The 23,133-nt window shown below is 36.8% G+C and overlaps 1 protein-coding gene across 1 annotated transcript in view; it reads right to left on the bottom strand.

Moving 5' to 3' along the window:
* Positions 1–260: 260 nt before the first annotated feature.
* sorcs2 (sortilin-related VPS10 domain containing receptor 2) overlaps positions 261–23,133 on the bottom strand; it is a gene marked incomplete at both ends in the record, with an annotated part of 372,429 nt that continues 349,556 nt past the window's right edge. Inside the window, 12 exons of the mRNA XM_079257909.1 lie at positions 261–325; positions 4,874–5,022; positions 8,050–8,152; positions 9,075–9,174; positions 9,302–9,424; positions 10,137–10,249; positions 13,046–13,169; positions 13,861–13,994; positions 14,911–15,097; positions 15,177–15,348; positions 15,661–15,780; positions 15,976–16,109. Of these exons, the coding sequence (XP_079114035.1) occupies positions 261–325; positions 4,874–5,022; positions 8,050–8,152; positions 9,075–9,174; positions 9,302–9,424; positions 10,137–10,249; positions 13,046–13,169; positions 13,861–13,994; positions 14,911–15,097; positions 15,177–15,348; positions 15,661–15,780; positions 15,976–16,109 (1,524 nt within the window). The remainder of the gene's footprint in view (positions 326–4,873; positions 5,023–8,049; positions 8,153–9,074; positions 9,175–9,301; positions 9,425–10,136; positions 10,250–13,045; positions 13,170–13,860; positions 13,995–14,910; positions 15,098–15,176; positions 15,349–15,660; positions 15,781–15,975; positions 16,110–23,133) is intronic.

Genomic DNA, 23,133 nt, shown 5'->3' with positions numbered 1-23,133 from the left:
CATATACACATCAAGACCCAATTAACATTAGGTGTTGGTGGTGAGGTGGGAAGAGAGAGTAAGGAGGAATGTTAAGTATAAATCACAAAAAGGTGAAAGGTTAAGGAGGCCATAGAGTTGAGGTGAAGTATCCAAGGCGAAGAGAGAGGAGCACAACAAAAAAGAAAAAGGAGAGAAAAGAGGAGGAAGAAGGCAGTTCCTGTGCTTGTTAGCTGGCTCGGCTAGGCTGGACTAGCTCATCAGCATTGCCATGGCAGCCATCAGCTGGTCAGGTAACTGTGTAGTTCTCTGGAGTTGATGCTCAGGACCACACCTGAATGGTTGCCTTCAGTCAAGCGAAGATTAGAAACATACAAGCTAATGAGACATAAGCTGAAAAACAAAACTGACATGCTGAGGTTCACTTATGGTAAAGATGCCTTGAGAAGTCCTTTGATCAATCACTCAAGTAAATGAAACCCTGAATTTTTAGACTTGTAAGTGGATTTCCAGCCAATAATTGAAGTGTAATGCTTACATAGGTCAGTAAAATATCTAGAGAAATTCCAAAGAACTGAAACAAGTGCATCTTCATATATGAGTGAGTGTATCAATCATTTTTGGGTACGGTTTTGATTGTGAAAAGCCTAAAATGAGAAATACTGTAATTTCTGGGCTACAAGCTGCCACTTTTTCACAAAATGTAAATCATGTGGCCTAAACAATGATGCGGCTAGTTTATGGATTCTTCTGGCAAATGAGTAATTTCATCATCATGGAAAATACACAAAGAATTGCATATGATGCAGCCGTCAAGTTAAAGGCAATTAACGAAGGAAAGAATGGCTGTACGCTCAGTGAAGATGTAGCTTATATTCAAGTGTGGTTTATATTCAGGTTCACTCTGTAGCCAAGAAATTATAGTATAATGCAGTACGCAGTTTGGATCTTCTCCTTTGAAGTATGTTCCAAGGCATAAATTGTGTCATACACATGAGCAATGCACCATAGCCTAACATTCATGCAAAATAAACAGAAAAATAGCAAAAGGTTACTAAAATGGTTTGTCACACTGAGAAATGTAGTAGCAGGTGAAAGAGTTCCTTCATTATTTCATTAAACCCAATCAGACATACACCATGACATTAGATCGTTTTTAGCTATATGATTATACAGAACTGAGGTGCAAGTCACAAGTTTCATTAAAACAATATCATACTGATTCAAATAGCTCAAATGTTTTTCTGATACACTTAGGATTTGACGGGATGTGTCCAGCAGTCACTATGTGATCTAAATGAGATCTAAACATTTATTCATTCTAATCATTATTCATGTTAAAATGGATACAAGTATTAAAATTAAAAGCCCAATCAAAATAAAAAATGCTTCATTTCATTTAAACATACCAATCAAAAAATTCTGATACCATCACACTTAGTGCCAGATTTTTATTTCTATAGAGACAAATGGATTATGCTGATTCTTCTAATTGATGTACATGAAAACACGTAGTCCTGAAATTTAGGTAAAAATTATCTTTACTGCCCATGACCAATATGTCAACTGTACACCCATGTAATGGAATTCCACACTTTATGTTACAACTTCAGTTGGACTGTTCATAAAATAAATCCTCATGGTTGGTGGAAGACAAAGTGGGACTTAAAAGGAATTGATTGATATGTTGATAATATACATTCCTTGAAATTTTGAAGCAACCCAAAATCATTACACAGTCGTGTTTGTTTACATGGGAAATCACTGTTTCTTGTCCTACTGCTGCTTCCAGAAAGTAAGGCCATGTCTACATAATTTATTCTTTATGGGGTGCAAGTCAACACACATCAACAGTACAGGTCTAAACAGTACTGCAACTCAATTTAAGAGATTTTGGCTACTGATTGGATGTGGATGAACATATTATTAGACCCCAGAATATATACATTTGTAACCAGAAAGAATTAAGATCGAAAGTGATCTCTTTTACCCCAACACTACATCCCTGATCACAGTACTTCATGGTCATCATTAGCATCACAACTGTACTGTATGTTTTGTAAGCATCATCATAAGCATCACAATTGTGTTGTAAATATATTTTATTAATGTGTGTACTTTAAACTTAGTGCCAGCTGTTAAGATTATTATCAGATATTAATGCACATTGATAAGATGTTTCCTAGCTGAAAAAGGACATACTTAAACAGGTGTAATACTAGTGATGACCATAAAACACGGTGGGCCAATTGTTCAAAAGTTTTATCTGGATCAAAATAATTTGGATCTGGAAATCCTACTATCCGGCATCTTGTAATCAGTCTTCCTCTTATGTCGGTTTTTCAAAGCAACATTTGATTGCATCACCCTAATCCAGATTTACAGTTTTCAAGATCACTAAATCTGGATTTCCAGACTTTAAAACAATGTGGGTTACCAGCTATCACCAGGTAGAAGCACCAGTATGTTTAATTTAATTTAATTTTTTAATAAGTTTTTAATTTAATTTAATCGTTCTTCGGTTTGAGACAGTACACAAAAAAAGTAAACACCCACTTCTGTTAGTAATTTTATTTCAGGCTGTGGTGTAGACCTGGCTGCACTGTAGCACATCCTGCCGTGATTGGCGTGGCTCCTGTGTTGGTGCCTGTTGTGGTTATGGGTGTGCTGGCTCCTGGTGTGGATGGTTCCCCAAAATATTGTTTCCTCAAAACAGTGTCAAGCCAGTTGTTTACTATATTTAATTTTATTTGTAGATTTAGAATTGCGTTGTGGGATTTGTTGGAGGGGATGAGGGAGATTTACCCCCCGTCTGCTTTTGATGTCCCCCCCTCTGGTCATTCATTTTTTTCTAAACATTCAGTGACCAGTGACTGCTGGACACATAGACTAATGTTCCAGTCTTTGGTCGAGGCAGTAAAAAAGATATATAATACTTCCGACATTAGATGACGCAAGTTTATAAGAAATAGGGTATGTCTATTTAAAAGGCCCCAAACACATGTTGGAGCTAGAGGCATTTGCTGCAGAACTTGGTATCCGAGCAAAAAGAGTAGGCAAAGTTTTTGACATGTGCTGGCTATCATCCTCCTGCCGTCAGTGACAGATTTGTGGGAGAGTAAACCAGCCCTAGTTAAACTGCTCCAGAACCTGTCTAAAGACAACTCACGGTGCGCCAGAGAGCAAGCCAAATGTACTGGGATGCACGCAATGATGACTCAGTGGTTGTTTGTGTCAGATATGGCATGTGTGAAAGATGCGCTCAAAACTCTGAGACCCTTGTCACTATTCCTCCAGAGAAGGGATGACATTGTGCTGAAATCTCTTAAATCCATGATTCAGAGAGATGGAGTAAACACACGGTCTCTAAAAGAGGAACATGAAAATACAATACATTTAGAGGAGCGAAGCTGTCTGAGGCCAGCGAAACCCAACGCAAGAAATTTGCTCAAACTTCTTCCTTACACTCACTGAAAAGATCACACAGAGACTGGACAATGTAAACAATGTGCTGTCCGCTGCTGTGGTCCTGTATCCATCCACCTGGCCACCTGGTGGAGAGGACTGCGCCCTGTTTGGTGACTCTGAGGTGCTTGATCTGCACAGAGCACTTCATGTAAATTCCGTGAACCCAGTACTTCTGTTGAATGACTTCAGACATTACAAGTACCAAGGCCGAATCGACCAACACCTTCAAAACTTGATTGCAGCAGTTTCCATGCTGCCAATTTCCACAGCAGAGTGTGAGAGAGGATTTAACGCAATAAACGCAATTTTTTTTACAGATGAAAGAAATAGGATAATGATACAAATACTTAATAATCTTCTCTTCATCTCTGTAAATGGCCCAGAAGTGGACTTATTCCCTGCAGAAAAATATGCAGAGATGTGGAAGGCCGACACGCTGCCTCTGATGCTGCCACGGGGAAAAGGTCAAACAAAGCTGAGATCCCTCCCCACACCAGACTGTTCTGCTAAGTTGACATTAAAATGTAATAAGCTACTTTTAAATAGGCCACAATTTTGGGAACATTATTCTGACTTTCTTTTTTTTTTTCCAGATTTTTCTTCCAGTTTGGAATGAGGACACCTGCGTGAAAGATAACGTGTTGCCAGTTATGTTATAAACATGAGATTTTTTAAAATGCGCCCCCCGTCTGGTTTTTTCATAAATCGTATATATATATATATATATATATATACACATATATATATATATATATGTGTATAATGATGTGTGGCTGTTTCGTATGAAAGTGCGTTATAAATTTGTTTTGACTCTATCTCCACGGGAACAAGGTCATGTCATAATTTTACTTTTGCTTTTCTGCACTGAAAGGATTAATTGGTAGCCAATCTTTATCTACTTTATTGCTGTAATGGATGAATTCATCAGCATAGGCATATTCACTGAATTTAAAAAAAAATATTATTTGACTAAATGGAATGTTTTACTAAGCTTTCTTCCAAAAATTTACTTTGAAATCTAACCCCTTGTTGGGATTAGGATAATGCTGTTTCCTTGGATCAAAGTTATCCTGATCCCACTAAAAAGTCTGAAAAACACAAACTGAAGACTTTATCCAGATCAAATCTAGGATTGGATTGCATAATTCAATCTGATTTCAGATTAATTTTCGTTTTGGGAAACCCGTTATCAAGGTATGATCCAGTCCAATAAAGGAAATTAAATTAGATTATGTTTCAACAACTGGCCCCCTGTGTTTAGAGCTGGAGCTCAGACATCTTTACCAGTGATAATAATAAAGAAGAAAGAAGTTCTTTAGTACCTTGGTGTGTGTTAGCTGCTGGTGTTAGTAGCTTGGGTTTTAGTAGCAGTGGTTAGTAGTAGTCCTTATAAGAGATCGAAAGGCGGGGCTAGCTCCTTCATTACCTAGAGTCTGTGAGTCCAGGTCATCATCAATGAACTCTTCGCCTTGGATGATGTGCTGGGTGTCTTCACTGTGATTCACGGGGCTGGTCATCTCCTGTTCCTTCTCATTGTGCATCTGGGCATAGACATTGCGGCTTCCTGGAAGCTTTCTGAAAAACAGCGGGGGATAGGCATCCTCAGTCCTAAGCCAAGGACTGTGGGATTTGTTGTTTAATGAGATGGGGCCGTAGTTTTGAACTGCATGTTTTAATTCAAATGACTTTCCACGACTATTTCTGTTTGGGACTCAGGGGGTGCTGTTGGTGAGATGTTGGTGTAAATAAAAAAACAGCATGCAGCTACACATACAGTATCACACACAGGCATTACACAGGGGATTTTAGTTAGAGTTAGTATATAATAGACAATTTACTATAATAATTGATTCAGTTGGTTTCAAATTGATTTAAAATAATCTGAACTTGAACAATTTGAACGAGACTGGATTGAAATGACATTGAAGCCATTCAAATAAACCACAGTAAGTTAAAGGGTACTGTCATTAATGTTCCCCATGAGTTTGATATCTTGAGGAATACTTTCATGTCAACTATAATGTAACCAGCACTAACTATAGCATGCTAACACATAAAACTTTGATAGAAAACACATTTATTGTTGTTTCTTATCAGTAAGTATGTAAACATCGTAATTGTGTGTAAAATAGCATGCTTATATTATTAAAAGTCTTTAGTGGTCCTGAGTGCAGCCTTAAAATTGATAACACCACTAATTCAGCTAACAAGTTTTTCAGTTAAAGGATTAGGAAAATAATTTGCATATTTCACTGATAGTAGTATATACAATTAAGGCTTGTAGGCAATGTGCTATTCACATGGTCTACTAATGTTTTTAATATTTTTACAAAGTGGCAACCTCTGAAAGTTAAAAGTGAAGCCAATGTGCAGGTATTAAATGTTGCAGTTCCAACATCATCCGCGAGGGGCTCTAATAAGGAGTCAATTCCCATACAGTTCATTGACGAAGGCCAACCTCACAACATAAATAAATACTTTACAGCCTGGCTCAAAAAACATTTTAGGTTTAATTGTCAGGGGGTGTGGGTTCTTTGGGACATTTTTCAGGTTCCACCAGAGGGAGCCAGAGGAACCATTTTCTGGAGGGTGTTTTCACCACAGGTGTGCAGACCTGCACACCTGTAGAGAATTAGGGATCATCTACCAGCACGAAATCTGGAGCCGATTGCCAGTCCTTCGTCGCTTGAGCGTTGAGCCTCTGTGGTAAAACCTAAGCCCTCCAGCGAATTCCTGTATCCTCTAACCTTTGGAAAACTTTACAAATTCTTGTTTTTTCCCAGAGACACTCCTTTGTGGACTCTCCCGAGCTACCTGTGATTTCCCTCCCAGCAGCCAATCATCTCCAGCAAACACTCCCTACCAATAACCTGGCATTCTCTCCACTGGCTATCCTCCGGATCCGATCAGCTTGTCACTGCCTATCCACCCTCCACCGAAAGGACCCTCACTGGCACCCACTGCCAACATCCATCCTCTCGGACCTCCTGACACCACCCGAATTCACGGCAACTCCGAAACAAGTAGGACACCTTCACTTCCCTGAGAATTATTCCATCATTTCCATTACTCATACATCTATCTTTGCAGAGAACCCCGCCTTTGGGTCCTTCCGGAACCATCCCCTCAGTTCACCAAATAAACTATTTTCACATTCTCCAGATTGCTTGATCGTGCATGTGGGTCCAACATCTTCACACCATGACATTAATAGGTCATGACAATTGTGGTGGACGTGAATATTTCTTTTAAAACTCATCAATTTAAAAGTAGTTTAATCTAAAAATTCGGCATAATTAGGAGCCTGTCCTTTTGATTGATAGATATCTGGCTACAAAAAAGAGTGCAGCACAACCGTGGTTGAGCTCTGGTTAACTCTGAGTTCAGTTAGCTCTTAGCTACATGCAGGCTGGGGTTTTATAGATGTCAATCATCCACCCCCTCTCAGTTGCACCTCTTTGTCCATTTCTGGGAGCAACAACACATGTGATGCTGCCAAGATGACAATGGTGGGAACCATCTAATGAGTTTCAATTTAGTTTTTCAGAATCCTATGGATGATGTAATCTCTGTCCATTATTTATGGTCTATGGTTTTTACACACTGGGATTACTGTCTAAACTCATAAAAGTGACTCATTCATTCATATTCTATGCCGTTTAGAAATAGAAACACAGTTAAGGGCTGTGAGGAAGCTTGAGCCGATCCCAGCAATCATCAGACAAGAGGCAGGATACACTTTGGACAGGTCGCCAGTCCATCACCTGGCCAACACTGAGGGACAAACAACCATTCACACTCACATTCATACCAAGGGAGAATTCTGCATGTGTGTCTTTGGACAGTGGGAGGAAGATGGAGTACCTGGAGAGAACCCATGCAGACACAGTGAGAACTAATAAAAGCATGCAAATCTGTTAATAACTGTAATAACCAGTCAGAAGAATCTATGAAATGTTTACCACACTGCCTAGATACGTTTAGTCCTTTTATGTTTCATAGACTGTAAAACTAATTTAACTTAGTATGCAAGTATTACCAGTGTGCAAAGGTTGACATGTTAATGTTGTCAATATTAAGCTCATGTTCAATGCTCAAGGTTCAGCTCGTGTTATAGAATATCAAGAATTTGGAGGGTCTCTGTAGGGTTTTACTGAAATAAAACTACCACAAACACCCATAGTTAAAATTTATTTTATTTACACTTTATTAATCTCCAAATTGAAATTATGATCTAGCCTAATTGTGATTGTCATTGTTATTGTGATCATCAATAGGAAGCATCCTGGAAATATGACAATATTTACCTCCGCCAAGGAGGTTGTGCATTTATCTGTTTGTCTGTTTATCTGTTTGTTTGTGTTCAAGATAACTCAAAAGGTTATGGGCAGATTTTCATAAACTTTTCAGTTGTTGGAAATGTGAAAAGGAAGAACTCTCCAAGTGCTTTTCTAGTTTAGTAGTAGGATACAAAATTAGTTATTTAGAGTTTAAGAACTGAATTACAGCATATTAAAACATAAAAGAATGTCATCATCATATCATAGATAGACTATGTGGGCGGATCTACAAGTTGTATCTTTTGAACAAGATATAGCTCACCTTTTGAACTTGTAAAGGATGAAGAAGCCAGTGGCAATGATGCTGACTAGGAAAATGACAGCTAGAGCCCAAACACCCTGACCTCCAATGACTCCATGGTAGCCTGCAATGATAGCAGAAAAGAATATATCAGTATACCAGTCAAGAGTGCATTTTATTGTCAAATTTATTTTTAATTTAAAAGCAGAAATGTAAAGATAGAAGTTACAAAAATAAGATAAAAACAACTGAAACTAAAGTTTTTTTTAATCATCCTTCCACAGAAAAGCAACACTATTTTGAGCACAGTGAAGGGTAATTGGGTAAAAAAAAAAAAAAAAAGAAGAAAAGTAGAGCATCTTATGGAAGGAAAAATTAATGTGGCGGTAGAGTTATGAAATGTAATACTTTTATATGAAAACCTGTATGTAAAAATCAACACTATAGCCAACAATCATATCTGGATTCGGCTTTCCAGTGGCCTTGGGCTGGTGCAACCCCCCCTGGGAACGGAAGAAGAGATGTTCTGCTCTGTCCCCCTCCTCAACCACCCCCCGCCCCTGCTCACCTGACTCACTGCCTCCTGGACTATGTGTGTGTCTTGTTTGAGTTTGTGCTCAAGTGTATTTGAAGTGTTTTTTTCTGTCTCTCCAGACTGTCTCTCTAGAGGCAGAGTCTGGAGGTACATGTTATTTTTTTTCCCTTGACCCCCTATGATCCTAATGTATCTCTGTTCTCATCTATTGTAAGCCACGCCGGTAAAACTGGCTGCGGGGCCTAAGCTTCAGTTCGAATCTGTAAATCTGTCATAAATGTTAAAAGTCTGTATGTCAAACCTTGGATGAGCTGACTTGAACTTTGAATTTCCCCTCGGGGATGAACATAGTGTCTTTGATTCTTTGATTTGATTTTCTGTCATTAGAAGTCATTAGAGTCATTCGAAGTTGGACCAATTCATTGGAATTATATCAGTAGCATGCAGTTACAATTTAAATATTTAATTTAATTTAAAAAATAACAGACCATATCGGAGCATTTCAGCATACCTGCATTTGGGTCAGCTAGCATCACCAACACTTGCTGACCTCCTCGAACCATAAAGCTGACATTTTTGTCATTCAAAGCTTGCACAATGGCTGGAATACACTAAGAATGAAACAAAGTTATTTGTTTTTATGTTTTCTATACATATTCTTCATATGAAATGGAGAAAAAACTGTGATACAGTCTGCAAAAAATTGCTCTGTACAGATCTGTATGTGCTTCTATTTACCTTATCTACAAAGACATTCCTCTTGTCTGGTGTGCTGTCCAGGGGGAGGATATATAGGTCTGCAGTGGTGGGGAAGCCTGGTTTCACAACAGTTTCAAGGGACTCCAGAGGTATGCCTGTGATCTGAGGTTAAATGGTCAGAATAATTTGAATTCTTTGCATTGACAATGAAGGTGTGGTGCAAACAAAGGAACTAACCAAGTAACTAAATCAAACAGAATGACTCAACCTGTGGGCTGTCATAGCCGAGTCTTTACAGTCTCCAATTCTTTCACTTTCTTATTTATTTTATAGCAGGGCAATCAAACAGCTATATTAAGGTGGCAAAATTTTAGTAGAAAGTTTTGTAGAAAGTTAAATAGCATGTGAGCTAAAGTACTTAGATTATGAGTCATATTTTCCTTCTCTTAGCCATGCTAGTAACATGCTGTTTTCGTCAGGTGCTTTTTTTGGTCCGGTGACAATCTATTTGTTGAATTCAGGTGTATAGTATGTTGATCCTCGTTAATAAATCATAATAATAATGATGAGCTTAATAAAGTTTAAATAAATGTATGTGATTTCTTATTACTTTTATATAAAACTTCCTAAGTGGTCTAAAAGCTGTTACTTTTTATATATTTTCTTCCCATAGCAGGTATGTTTGGCTTTGTGTTAATCTTTATTTTTCAAAATATTTAATGTGATCAACTGGTGTGTTTATTGAAAAATCTTTTATACAAACAAATTTAAATAACAAGGAAGGGAATAAATTTTACCTAACTTGAACTTAAGTAAACATTTGTGAAAAATTAAACATTTTACAAGTACCAACTAAATTAAACATCAAATGTACCTTAATCAAAATTCTGGTGACCACCTGGCCAATGTCATCTCTCCACTGTGGGATGTTTGGGTTAAAGCTGTCCACATTTCTGCTGAAGCCTAAAGGGATGACCCGGAAGTCATCTAGAAGAAAAGCCAGCAATCAGTCAGCAAAATAAAAATCACAGTATAACAAATTAAATTGTTTCACAAATGTTTTCAAAAATATTATTAAGGGTCCAAGCCTGCTGAAAGCCTTTTGCATTTTGTTTTTATTTTTTTCTTTCTTCTTCATCTTCTTCTACTCCAAAAGGTCGTTTTACGTTTACAGTCTTTTACAATGCTTGGACCAACTCTGTGTTTCACCTCACACAGCAAGAATAACTTGCTGTGTGACATGGGAGCCTCTCTGTGCTGCCATGTCAAAGGTCAATACGTTTTGACATTTAATGTGTAGACTGGAAGTCCCAAAGTCAGATATCATACACCGCTAGATTCCTTGGATGATGATCATGTTGGCCATTTTTGTTTGAAGAAAATCTTTGGACGATACATAGCAAAAAATGGTATTCCTATTTTCATGAATTTCTCCAAGGGCTTTGACTCGATTATTGTGAAAATTAGAGACCCAGGTAAAAAAAAAACCCTGTATTTCTACATTTTTAAATTTTCATTCTCTTATGACATTACACATATCTGAATTCTATGCTAAAACTAGCAAAATAATTTTTGCCCAACAACTCAATATGAGATTATCACATGCTTATGAACAAATGGGGAACTCGATTGTTGACACTTGGCCACATTTTGGGAAAAAAAAAAAAAAAATCAAATCTAGGGGGTGCTAAAACATTGAGTATTTTAATACAGCAAAAATGGCTGAACCAATATTCATCAATACAGAGGACTAATTCATGACTGTTTGATTGTGGACTGGATTGAGGACTGGAGCCTGTGGAACAACACTGGAGCCTGAGATGGATTTCTGCTGGCACTCTCCACCTGCACTGCTGAATGTCCTAAAAACGGACACTGATGTTATGAGTCTTACAAGTACCTGTAGTTTTCATTTACCTGTAGTTGTTATTTTGGTGTTCACCGAAACACCGAACAGGTTGTCATTTACGTGTTCACCTAAATGGCCAGTGAGTCTTTGTCTTTTTAGTTTCACTTCAACTAACTTCACTTCAAGCATCAAACTCTTCAGCCAATTCAGGAAATATGTGCTATGACTTTTGGTCTTTGTAATATTTAAACTTTTCATGTTATTCAAGTTTTTGCCAATTTTTTAAATCAGTTCCTGTGGTTGGACAAGCCAGAAAATGCAGCTCAGCGATTGGTCCATTTTCGGCTCCGGTGCACAAGTACACATTGGTATACAAGGTAAGGGCTCAAATCCACTTTTGAACATTGTACACCATGATGGTATGTCAGTTATGCACACAGAGTGCTGTGGACAGATCCGATCAAAGAGTTTTGGCTTTGGTTTTGGTTGAAAATTGTGCAGTTAAAGTGTGGGCTGTCTGCACAAATGAGATATATTCTGTGCAATGTCTCTCCTCAATAGTTGTGCAATTAATACAAAGGGTTAGCTCTAGGTAAGAAAAAAAAAACTTCAGAAATGACAGTAAATTATTAGTCTTGTTGTTAAAATGCTTCAAATGAAACAAGGTTGCTCACGTTGAACAATAAAATCTTTAACTGATTACACATGCAGTCCTAAATGGTTTTCTGCAATGATTTTCTGCAATGATTATTGTAGTTTACCAACTGACTTCAGAAATTTAGTTGTATTTCCAAACTATAAAAAATAATATTTGGCTTTGGCTACACACTGGTGGCAAGGCAATCCCATACCAATGGCAAAAAATATTAGCGCTCCTGCCAAGGTGCAAAGAAGAGCTGTAAGGGTAAAATATATACATAATATATACATATATATATATATAAAACATATATATAAACATATATATAAAGCATATATATAAAACATATATATATATATATATATATATATATATATATATATATATAAAACATATATATATATATATATATATATATATATATATATATATATATATATATATATATATATATATATATATGCCTGGGTCATATATATATATATATATATATATATATGTATATACATATACATATATATATATATATATACATATACATATATATATATATATATACATATACATATATATATATATATATATATATATATATATATATATATATATATATATATATATATATATATATATATATATAATAGACATGGGGACATGTCCCTTGCACTTTTTGCAAAGCAATGCTTTGCTGTAGTAAAAAGAAACAGGTCAATATCAAGCAGAAAGCGGCAGTTCAAGCTGAAGCTTCTTTCCATAGTTTAGACCACAGGCTCCTCCATTAGCTCTCTTTTTGTTCACCTTGCTTGCACACTGGCAAGCTAGTCTGTAGTGTGGTGTCCTTGTTAATATGCTACTGAAAGGTAGGATATGCTACTGTAAATTGGACATTTGATCTGCCTGGGTCATGTCAGCTGGAAGGATTAAATTTTTAGGAGTTTCATTCACATTAATCAAATTAATTTTAGGAGTTTCATTCACATTAATGTTATAGTCCGTGCCCATGTGAGCACTTCCTTGCTGATGAAGTGCTGATAAATAGAATGTATTATATTAATGGAAAAATACAATAGAAAAATGCAACAACGGGGGGAAAGGCAGGAAGATTATATTTTAAGATATATAATCCTAAATTATATTTCAGATATTTTCTGTGTACATTCTTCATGTTCTGCCCTGCCCTTTATGTTCTGCAATAAGCAGCCTTAACTTTTACCTTAATTTCTTTTTTCACTTATGTGAAAGTTTCAAATCTGACAGATTTGAAAAATGTTAAGCTACCCTCAATATGTCTTACCGTAGACTCTGACTATCCGTGTGTCCTGAACCATGGATCGGCCATTGGAAACTTGGACGGCGACAGAAATGTCTCCTGTCTCAGGGAATTGAGTTAAAAGGCTGTTCTCCAGGGTCAGTATGGGCTGACAGAAAAACATAATACTGTTAGACACAACCAGGGTCAGCGCAAATAATGAAATGTTTATATGTTTTTTATAAAACTATAATTTATATATGATGGTATATATTAAAAAAAGAAGCATCATGTGTCTTAAAAAAGCTGCTATAGAAAGTTTTCAACAGTACAAAACTTTCTATGTTTTGGGGCAATACCTTTGGATTCTAATGCATTCTTACACTTATACTAAAGAGCTATACAAAAAAAATAATCAAGGCTTGTAAACAAAACAAAGAAGAAGAGCTTAATCATAACTAGACCATCACTTACACAATGTCTTTGTAAAATAGTAATGCAATTCAGGTTGAAAATTAGAGTAATTTTCACAAGCTTATCTAATGGTGCTACAGAAAATATGTACTGTAATAAACGTTTTTTAAAAATTTGACCACGTGACATTTTTGTAGACTTTACTCTCAAAACGGGTTGAATAAAACAAACAAACGAAAGATATAACAGACAAAATGCAAAAACAAACAAAAAAAAACAACTAGTCATATACAATAAATAAATAAAAGTCGCATAAAAAGTTATGATTTTTAAAATATTTTCCACCATGTTACATCTAAAGCAATGCAGAGGTAATCAAACTTTTTCCTGTAATGATGTGAATGTTTTGAAGTTGGTGAGTGATGTAACATTATTATTTCCTTTACCTGCAGGCTATCTCCTATCCACCAGTAAAAGACAGTCACGGTGGCTTCAGTGGGAAGAACAACAGCAGTGAGGTTGACTTCCTGGTTTCTCCCAGCAATCGGGACTACTTCCAAGTGCACCTCCTGAAGAGGGGCTGCACAAAAGTTTGTTTATTATTTTTAATATATTATTTCAGCAATCCATCACATAGTCACAATATTTCGAGGTCAGGTCAGACAAATATAACCTGTTACCACTTTCCACCAGATGGCAGTTGTGAATTGGATGGGTGCTTGGCCAATATTTTTTATGACAAACTTTTAATTGTTTAGATTTTCTATCTTCTCCAAATTACATAATGATTGCAAATAAACACCTACAATAAGTGAGTAACAAAAAGGCAATTGTCTTCTATGGGAGACTTTTTATGTCTCTACCAATGTCAAAATGAAAGCTACACACTGTCTAAGGAATGAATGAATAAGACTAGGGAGTGGTAGGTTTTGCCTCAACCAGATTGACATCCTGAGAAAAAGAGTGGGGAAATTAAAATTTTTACAAGAGAAACCTGTTGAGTGTGATATCATCTTGTCTGGATATCATGGTAGAAATGTTTTTTTTCTTCTTTTTGCACTTTATTATCACTTATTACAATGCACTTTATTCCCTGTACTATGCAGTGTTGTGATGTTGTCACAGTCTAAGGTAATTTCATTGTTATTCATAAGACAATGAATTGCTTATTTGCTGAAATAATCAAATAATACACAAGATACCACTGATGGTTGCAAACATTGACTCCCATCCACTCCACAGGTCACTGGTCAAGCTTAAGAGTTTATTCAGCTACAGATTAATTTGACCCCACTCTTTAGAAATGATAAAGGGAATAATTTCTGCCTAGTGCTGTTAGGCTTCATAACACATCAGCCTGACATGAATTGTGAAATTGATACAAGAGTACCAAGTACCAGAGTCCAGGGGATTGTGGAGAATTCAGGCAAATTTTCAGCATTTTTCTGTTAAAAATGCCTGAAATTAAACACAAGCTGGCTGACTGAGAAACAGACCTGTGACCTGGATGTACATCGTGGCTTTGTCGTGTCCCACGACATTCTCGGCCTTCACCATCACCTTGTACACCCCCGGCTTTTCATAGCGGTGTTGAATGGGCTCATCCGTCACAGTCAGATTGTGGTAAATGGCTCGAACCCCGTCACCCAGGTCCACCTGGTACTTGGTGGTACTGGTGTCGCCCTGTTTAAAGGAAACATGACTTGAAACTGAACAGAAGTGAAAGGAAGAGGAAAAATTAAGGCTAAAGTAACTGCCCTACCTGTTCCTGATGGACTATAAATGTGACATCATCACCAGGAGCCACAGCCAACATTTGTCCTTTTATGCCAATCTGTAGCCCTTTTGGGGGTAGCAGAGGACAACTGTGCTGCTTGGAGTTCTCTTCCTTGTTTAGCCCCCCTTCACATATGTTAGATATTACCTTCCTGTATCTGAAAACAGAGGGTGATGCAAATATGAGGATGAAAATCAGTGTAATGTGTTAAAAGAACAGTTCAGAAGCCTCAGAATATTGTGACAGTGAAATAAGAGCTAATAGAAACAAGTCTTATAAGGGTCACCCTAAGCTAGGCAAACCATGAACTGTGTTTTCACCGACATCGTTACACATGAGACAAAAAAGGTAGTTGTGATAAAACAAATTACCTTCTTATGTAAGACTAGGGTGAGATAGGGAGAAATTGTGAAATGGAAACACAGCTGTGTGCGTTTGAGAGTTAACATCATTGTGGACATTAACATACCCAGTGCTTGACTTGTAGTTCTGTCCAACATGACAGTCCTGAGGTGGTAAATCTGGATCATACCAGAAGTCGGCAAAACAGCGATTGTTCTCCACATGGGATCTTTCAAAACCATAGTCACTACACACACAGATAACAGACATTTGGTTTTTCAAAACTGTTGATGTTCAAATTGACTATGAGTATAAAAACTGTATTTAATGCACTGACATTTGTAGTTTGTAGTTATTTAATGCTTTACAGCTTTTGATTTCAGATTTATGTATTGCATTGCTTTATGTGTATCGTGGTGTTTTCTATAAATCTGCAGCTCACCAGTTGAAATCTTTCTCCGTGCACTTGCAGGGCTTACTGGAGAGAGCTGAAGTGTAGTTTTTCCCTTTTATACAGAACGCTGTGTCTTTCCTCTTCCTGAAAGTCCGTTCCTGGCCCATAATGCACTTCTCTCCCTAAAGGTCATGAAATCATACTTTAAAACAAGTTGATCATTAACATTTAACATGCACTTGATAATGAAATCTTTGTCTGTAATTACAGCAATAAAAAAAGAAAGATAAAAAAGAAAGTAAACTTGTCAGGACATAATGAAAATAATCTGATTGATTTCAGATCTTTTGATTTCTTGCTGTGTTTAGGATACCTTTTTTGTTCATTTCACCCTGTTTCTGACAAGTTTTTATTATCAGGCAGATGTGCATTTGACTTAGATTACCTTGGTATACAGAGAAATTCATGGTCAACTCAATGACTGCAAGCTATCCAAGCCTATATCATCATCCCTCCACCACTGCACTTAAAAGGTGATGTGAAATGTTTGAGCTAATGTGATTTGCTCATATATAGCTAAACTAACTTAAACCATGCAGATATGTTCTTTTTAGAGAGAAGAGACCCACTTGGGTTCTCCTCCCTCTCTGCCTGCAGCTGCACTCAATCTTGACATTCTCCTGTTCCTCATCACCTTATCACAACCTCTAGTTTAACCCTTTGATGCATTGTGTCCACCATTGTGGACACCTATTTAAACACTGCTTTCAAGCAAGTTAGGGGTAGAGGTAATTTGGTCCCATTCTTCTTGAACTACTACTACTAATTATTCTAAATTAAATGGTTTATGCTGTGAAACAAACCTTTTGATAATCTACTACCCCTATGTGAAAAGGGCCAGACCATTTCTGGTAAATAATCACAATTTGGTTGACATGTTCCATATTTGGTGATATATGGACATAAAATACTGCAAGAGAACACATACAGTATTGTGTCCAGATACCAGATGAGTCTGGCTTTTGTCATATACAAGTTCTGAATAAGACCTGCGGCCATGCTCCTAAGTATCTGAGGTCAATATAAAAATTCTGGGCTATTTCTGGTAAATATACAAACTGTGGTTGATATGTTCCTTGTTAATATACAGGCTTAGGATACTTGAGCAGATATTGTGTCAGGATACCAGACAGAAGGCCAGTGTAGCAATGATAACAAAAACACATCTTTTTATGGTATTTATTGTACAATTTTTTACAAAAACATGCAAGTCAGCAGGATAGTTCCTTTGAGAGCAAAAAAATGTTTACAATTAGTCTTACTACACAAATTTGACATAATGTTATAATAATATTAATGGATTGACTCGTGAATTATTGCTGGGTGAAGCACATGGGTAAATACATTCAGCTAAATACATTTTGGTACCATCACAAACATGTTAGTAGTTTCTTGCCTTTCTGTAGAAAAGACTATTTTAGATGTATTGCAGCAGTCTTCAGTGGAGTGAAAGAGGCATATGAAGATGGCAAATGTATGGCTTTATCATGGGAAAAATCACTCATTGTGGATGTGTTGTGGCTGCAGACAAAGAAAAAAACATTAGAAGAGGTATGTTAAACTGTAGACTGTAGACCTTCTACTGCTCTCTTTTGTAACAGGGATTGTTCTCACAACGACCACTAAATTGCTGGTAAATTGCTTTGGGTTTGGCTACAATGCAAGACAATGCCATGCAAATCAGCCATTATTTGGGGGGGTCTTCCAGGACAGATTATCTTCTTGCAAGAAAGAAACTCTGAATTGCAAGAGGTTTCCTAGAGTTTGCAGAATGAACTCATGAACACGTACGTTATAACGTTTGTACGTCATACAAAGAAGTAGCTAAATTCCATTTCATCTTCTGATGACTCCACAATGTGGAGAGTTGGCAGTCATCTCATCAGATGGAGGGAAAAAAAAAACAACAAAACAAAAGTTCTTCAAATCATAGCTCTTGTCAGATCAGTATATATATTTAGTCCAAAGTTACAGAAAAACATTTTTTGTTGTATGTATTGCTGAAGTTATTGTGAGTAATTTGGATGTAAAAATGGGAGGAAATTAAGTTTTCCTTTTTCCACCTTTCTGGCAAACATGTTTATTATTACTGGTTTTCTTACATAGTTAATTTTTTTAAAAAGGAAAGCTTTGCATGTCTCCTCTGTTTTTGTTGTAAATAAAATGAAATAAATAAAATGAAATAAAAAAGGCAAACAGATATACAGTGAAGCAGGTAAATAATTCAAACTAAAAATTGGTGTGTATGTGTTGCAAGCAGATTCGTCTGCCATGAGTCTGCTTGCATTCTAAGAACATGTGATTGCATGTGATAATTAGATGTAATGAACGGAGGTGTTGAATAGATAGAATATATTGCATTATCATTGAATTACAGTTGAGACATGTATTTTCCATGGCAGTGCATCATGTAATCATATAAAATTACTAGATAGAACCAGACATGTACCACATAAAATGGTAAGAATAGATGTGGACAAAATTGTTGGTAACCTTTCGGTCACTGACAGAAAAACTCACAATGAACACAGAAATAACTTGAATCTGACAAAAGTAATAATAAATAAAAATTCTATAAAATTTAACCAGTGAAAGTTAGACATTAAGTTACACAAAGACTAATATACCTAACTGATTATGCCACCATACACAACCTGGAAATTACAATAATCTGTCAAGATGCAGAAAAAGCATTTGACAGGGTGAACTGGAAATTTCTATTTGCAACATTAAGAAAATTCGGGTTTGGCTCATCGTTTATCGACTGGATAAAGATATTGTATAGCAATCCAAATGCATGCGTCAGGACAAATGATCAAACTTCTCACAGCTTCCCCCTCAGTTTTTGCAATCTTTATAGCAGCTAGCATTAGACAAAACAAAGAAATTAAAGCCATAAACTGTAGTGTCTAGTGTCTGGTAGTGCCTGGGAGGGTTCAGGCAGGGGAAGAGTGCCATCTATCAGAACTAAGTTTAGGTTGGCCTGGAGGAGGGTTGTCGCTGGCCCTGGGGGGTGCTATGAGTGGTGGGCGGTAGTTGTGGGGGCCCTGATTGGGGCCATCCTGTCCTCTGCCCCCTCTGGGGCATCTCACACGGGACATGATGGAGGGGTGAGGGGAGGACGTGTGGGAACGGGTAGATGGGGTTACAGATGGATGGTGGGAGGGCAGGGGGAATCAGGGTTCCTCAAAATTTTTTGTTATGACATTACTGCTTATGATCTAGTTGACTGAAGTGCACCAACAATTTTTTCCACATCTGCATAGATCAAATGCCACTTTCAGTACATTACCTGTTGATATCCTATAGAGTCATCATCAGTCTTATCAACTGAGTGGGAATAAAAAAAACATAACATAATAAGCCAGGTTTTTACACTATGTCTCCAATAACAGAAAGTTATTGATGACCTATAAAAAGTTTTTATCTTCACACTTTCTGCAGACATCCATTATTGTCTTTGTCGGGCAGCTGATTGAAAACATACACAGACAAAAAGAGATGAATTTAGTCATTGGCAGCTATTATCATTATGTAATATGTTGCTTTACAGATTTTTAAAACCAATGCATGCTTCAGCTCTATACTGCACCGCTTAACCCATTCTTTAGAACTGTTCTTTAGAATTCGGCAATTTAATCTCTGTTACAAGATGTACTACATCTACAAATGTGTGACAAGTGTTGCTGTGTCTGGTGCTCCACTCCCACAAACAGATTATATTAAAAGACAGCAGATGAACAAAATAATGCAAAGTACCTCTCAAAAAATGTATATAAAATGGCTAGACATAGGACAGGGAAATAATTAATAAAATATCATACTAAAAACTCACAACAATGGAATCAATATTACTTTATATAAAAATACATTTATAGATAGATACTGTGTGTATGTAAACAGACCAAATCTAATCATGTGTGTTATGGTGTAACAGTAAATAGTCACTTACCATTTTCCACTTTCTAAAATGTTGATTTCCACAGTTTTGGCAAAGTCTTTCCTCTTCTTTCCTTCCTCAATCATGCTGCTTTTTCAAGTAGCAAGCAAAAATATTAAATGACTCCAAAATAATCAGTTGAAGGAATCCTGAAGCTCTTATCTAAAGGCCTGGGGATTAAGATGTTGAACAGGGGGTGTGGTTTAAATCATTGCAACAACAAAATTACACACAAGTAATGAGCTTTATCAAAATAGAGTGTGTTATTTAGTGAGGTTGCTCTAACTGTAATTTCATTAGGGTCCGAGCCATACGAAGTATGGCAGGGCCCTATTGTTATTGAAATGTTTATTCTATATTCTTCGATATTCTTTTCCTTCTAAGACCAACTCACTCAATTTTGACCCCCTTAGCCCCCGTGAAAAGTTGCGAAACTTGGCACACACCTCAAGCCCGGTGAAAATTTTGAGAATCTGGCGTTTGTATACATGCTAATGCAAAAATGCCTCGACAGCGCCCCCTAGAACACCAAAAATAGCCTCTAGAATGGAAACAAAAAGGTTTAGTTCGATGTAGGACGACGAAATTTGGCATGCATGTCTATCACCTCAAGCCGAGTGAAAAAGTCAGTGTTGTCATAAAGTCAACCTCTTGTCATAGCAACATGGTGTCCGCCATCTTGGCGTTTACGACCCATTTTTTACCCCGTTTTTTCAATTTGGGCGCATCGTATTTGAAAGAACAAGTCTGAGGCGATTCATGCGATTGGCTACAAATGCGGCAGGCTGCTTCGTGACAAGATGGGGAACAAAAGTTATTGAAATTTTTCTGATAGGAGAAAGCGCGTTACCGTGGAAACCCATGGAAAAAGCATTCTCGCCATGAAACACGGTTCACTCATATGTTCGCAGAAATACATGCGATCTGCACCAAAATTAATATAATTCATATTTGGTTGGTCCATAACACATTGAAATATTTATTTTGGGGGGGGGGGGGGGGGGGGGGGGGGGGGGTGTCCCGAGGGTCCTGAACGTCAAATGCGGCACACATGTGTATCAACCTTAGACAAGCAAAAAACTTAATTAAGCACCTGTTACCATGGCAACGGGGTGTCCACCATCTTGGCGTTTATGCCCTTTTTATTACTTTAAGTGCATTGTATTTGAAAGAACTAGTCTGAGGGTTTTCATGCAATTGACTCCATACTGAGCAGGAAGCTTTGTAACAAGACGGAGACCAAAAGTTAGTGAAAACTTTCCAATAGGAGAAAGCGTGTTACCGTGACAACTAATGGAAAAAAGCCGTCTCGCCATGAAACGCGGTTTGCTTATATCTCTGCAGAAGAACATGCGATCTGCACCAAAACTGTACGCATTCATATTTGGTAGGTCCTTAGCACATTGTAACATGTATTGTAGGGAGGTCTTGTTGGGGGGGGGATCCCGAGGGTCCCAAACGTCTACTTTCACCTAGGGCTACGAAATTCAGCACACGTGTAACATCCCAAGCCAAGCAAAAAAAGTGTATTAAGCAACTGTTTCCATGACAATGGGGTGTCCGCCATCTTGAACAAACTAGTTTTGGATTCTTGCCATTCACTTCACATCCACCCGGAAGCTTTGTGACAAGTTCGGGTGGAGGTTTCGGCATGAGGCGAGGACCCGATGGATGCCGCTTGCGGCTTTAATTTGTTATTCATTCATTCATTCATTCATTCATTCATTCATTTATAATTTGTTATTATTATTTGTTATTGTCACCTTTTGATAAACACTTCTGATCATTCAAAATTTTTTTTTTTTTTTTGCAAAGCATGGTTTGGTTTATATGTGAAACCATGTGAAATGTGATGAGAGAACAATGGCCACAGCCTGTGAGATATTTTCAAACCTCCAGTAAAGAGAATCTTGATTGGCTGGTGAATTTGCATTCTATCTTTCAGCAATGTGATCATGTAATTTTGTGTAAATAATATTTTTCCAACATGCCAACGTCATTTGTATTCATTTCTCATGTAAAAACAAAAGAAGCCTGTAGCTGATTTTGAGACTTAACTTCCTATGAGGAAATGGAGAGATGGGAGCAGGGAGGTGGTGAAGAAGACTGGCTGATCGGTTGTTGTCTTAAATAAATCTGCAGCTGTCTTTTTAACTGAACTTTGATAAAACAGATGTGTATGTGTTGTTTCCTTGTGTACACATGTGCTTTATTCTGAACTGTTTATGAACAAAATTAATTCATAATATATGAAAATCTTCTCTAATACCTTCCATTAAAGTCCACTAATTACTCATTAGTAAATAATTTGCACATGATCTATTGAAAAAAATATTTCAGGCAGGTTCCCACATAAGGAGGACTGTGTTCTTTTGTTTTAAAAGTAAAAATTCTCTCATGTCATTTTAAGCTGTTTATATGGACACATGCAGGTCCTTCTTAGTCGTTTTTACCAAAGATAATTTTGATCCCCATAACTTAAGGTCTGTATTCTCAGATTTTTCTTTTTTTGTGTGTGTGTGCTTTTGCTATCTACAATATTTCTTCTGTCATTTTCTAAAAAAATTGATTGTGCTAACTCTGAAAAATGTTCAGACACAACTGTGGTATACAGTGTCATTTTTGTTGTTGTTATATTTCTATCCTATAACAATGGTCTGTCACCATATGTTTTCATGTTTTACCATATGTGCAAAAAACAAACAAACAAACAAACAAATAAAAAACACAAATAAAAAAACAAAAAAAGAAAGCCAAAACAGAAAAAGAAAACTAGTGAATACACAAGTCACAAAATACCAAGTTACTTCATAAACACAATTTAAGCATGGTCAAGAAAAAAAAATCCACACTACCCAATGGTAGTGATCATTTTCATCTTCTACTGGACACTGTAATCCTACAGCTTACTAAAAAAATATTCATCAGATGACCTAATTTGATAAAATACTATCTGCACACTACAAGATCCTTAAAAATTAATTAAATGAAAATTGTTCACGCTATCAGTGTTTGGCCACATGGGGGCTATTTTCATGCAACTCATATACTCAATACTTAAGCTTTTTATAATAATATTCTGTATGAGCCCAGATTTTAAAAGGGAGACAAACTTTTCAAAAAATTTCAAGATTAGAGTTTGTTTTATTATGTGTTTGCCTTTTTTCTAGATTCACTGGAAAATGCTAGGAGAGAACAAAAGAATC

This window comes from Telmatherina bonti (assembly GCF_933228915.1).
Source record: "Telmatherina bonti genome assembly, chromosome: 18".
Taxonomy (NCBI): domain Eukaryota; kingdom Metazoa; phylum Chordata; class Actinopteri; order Atheriniformes; family Telmatherinidae; genus Telmatherina; species Telmatherina bonti.
Note: the sequence above shows the minus strand (reverse complement) of the source record. Positions and strands in the feature narration are given on the sequence as shown.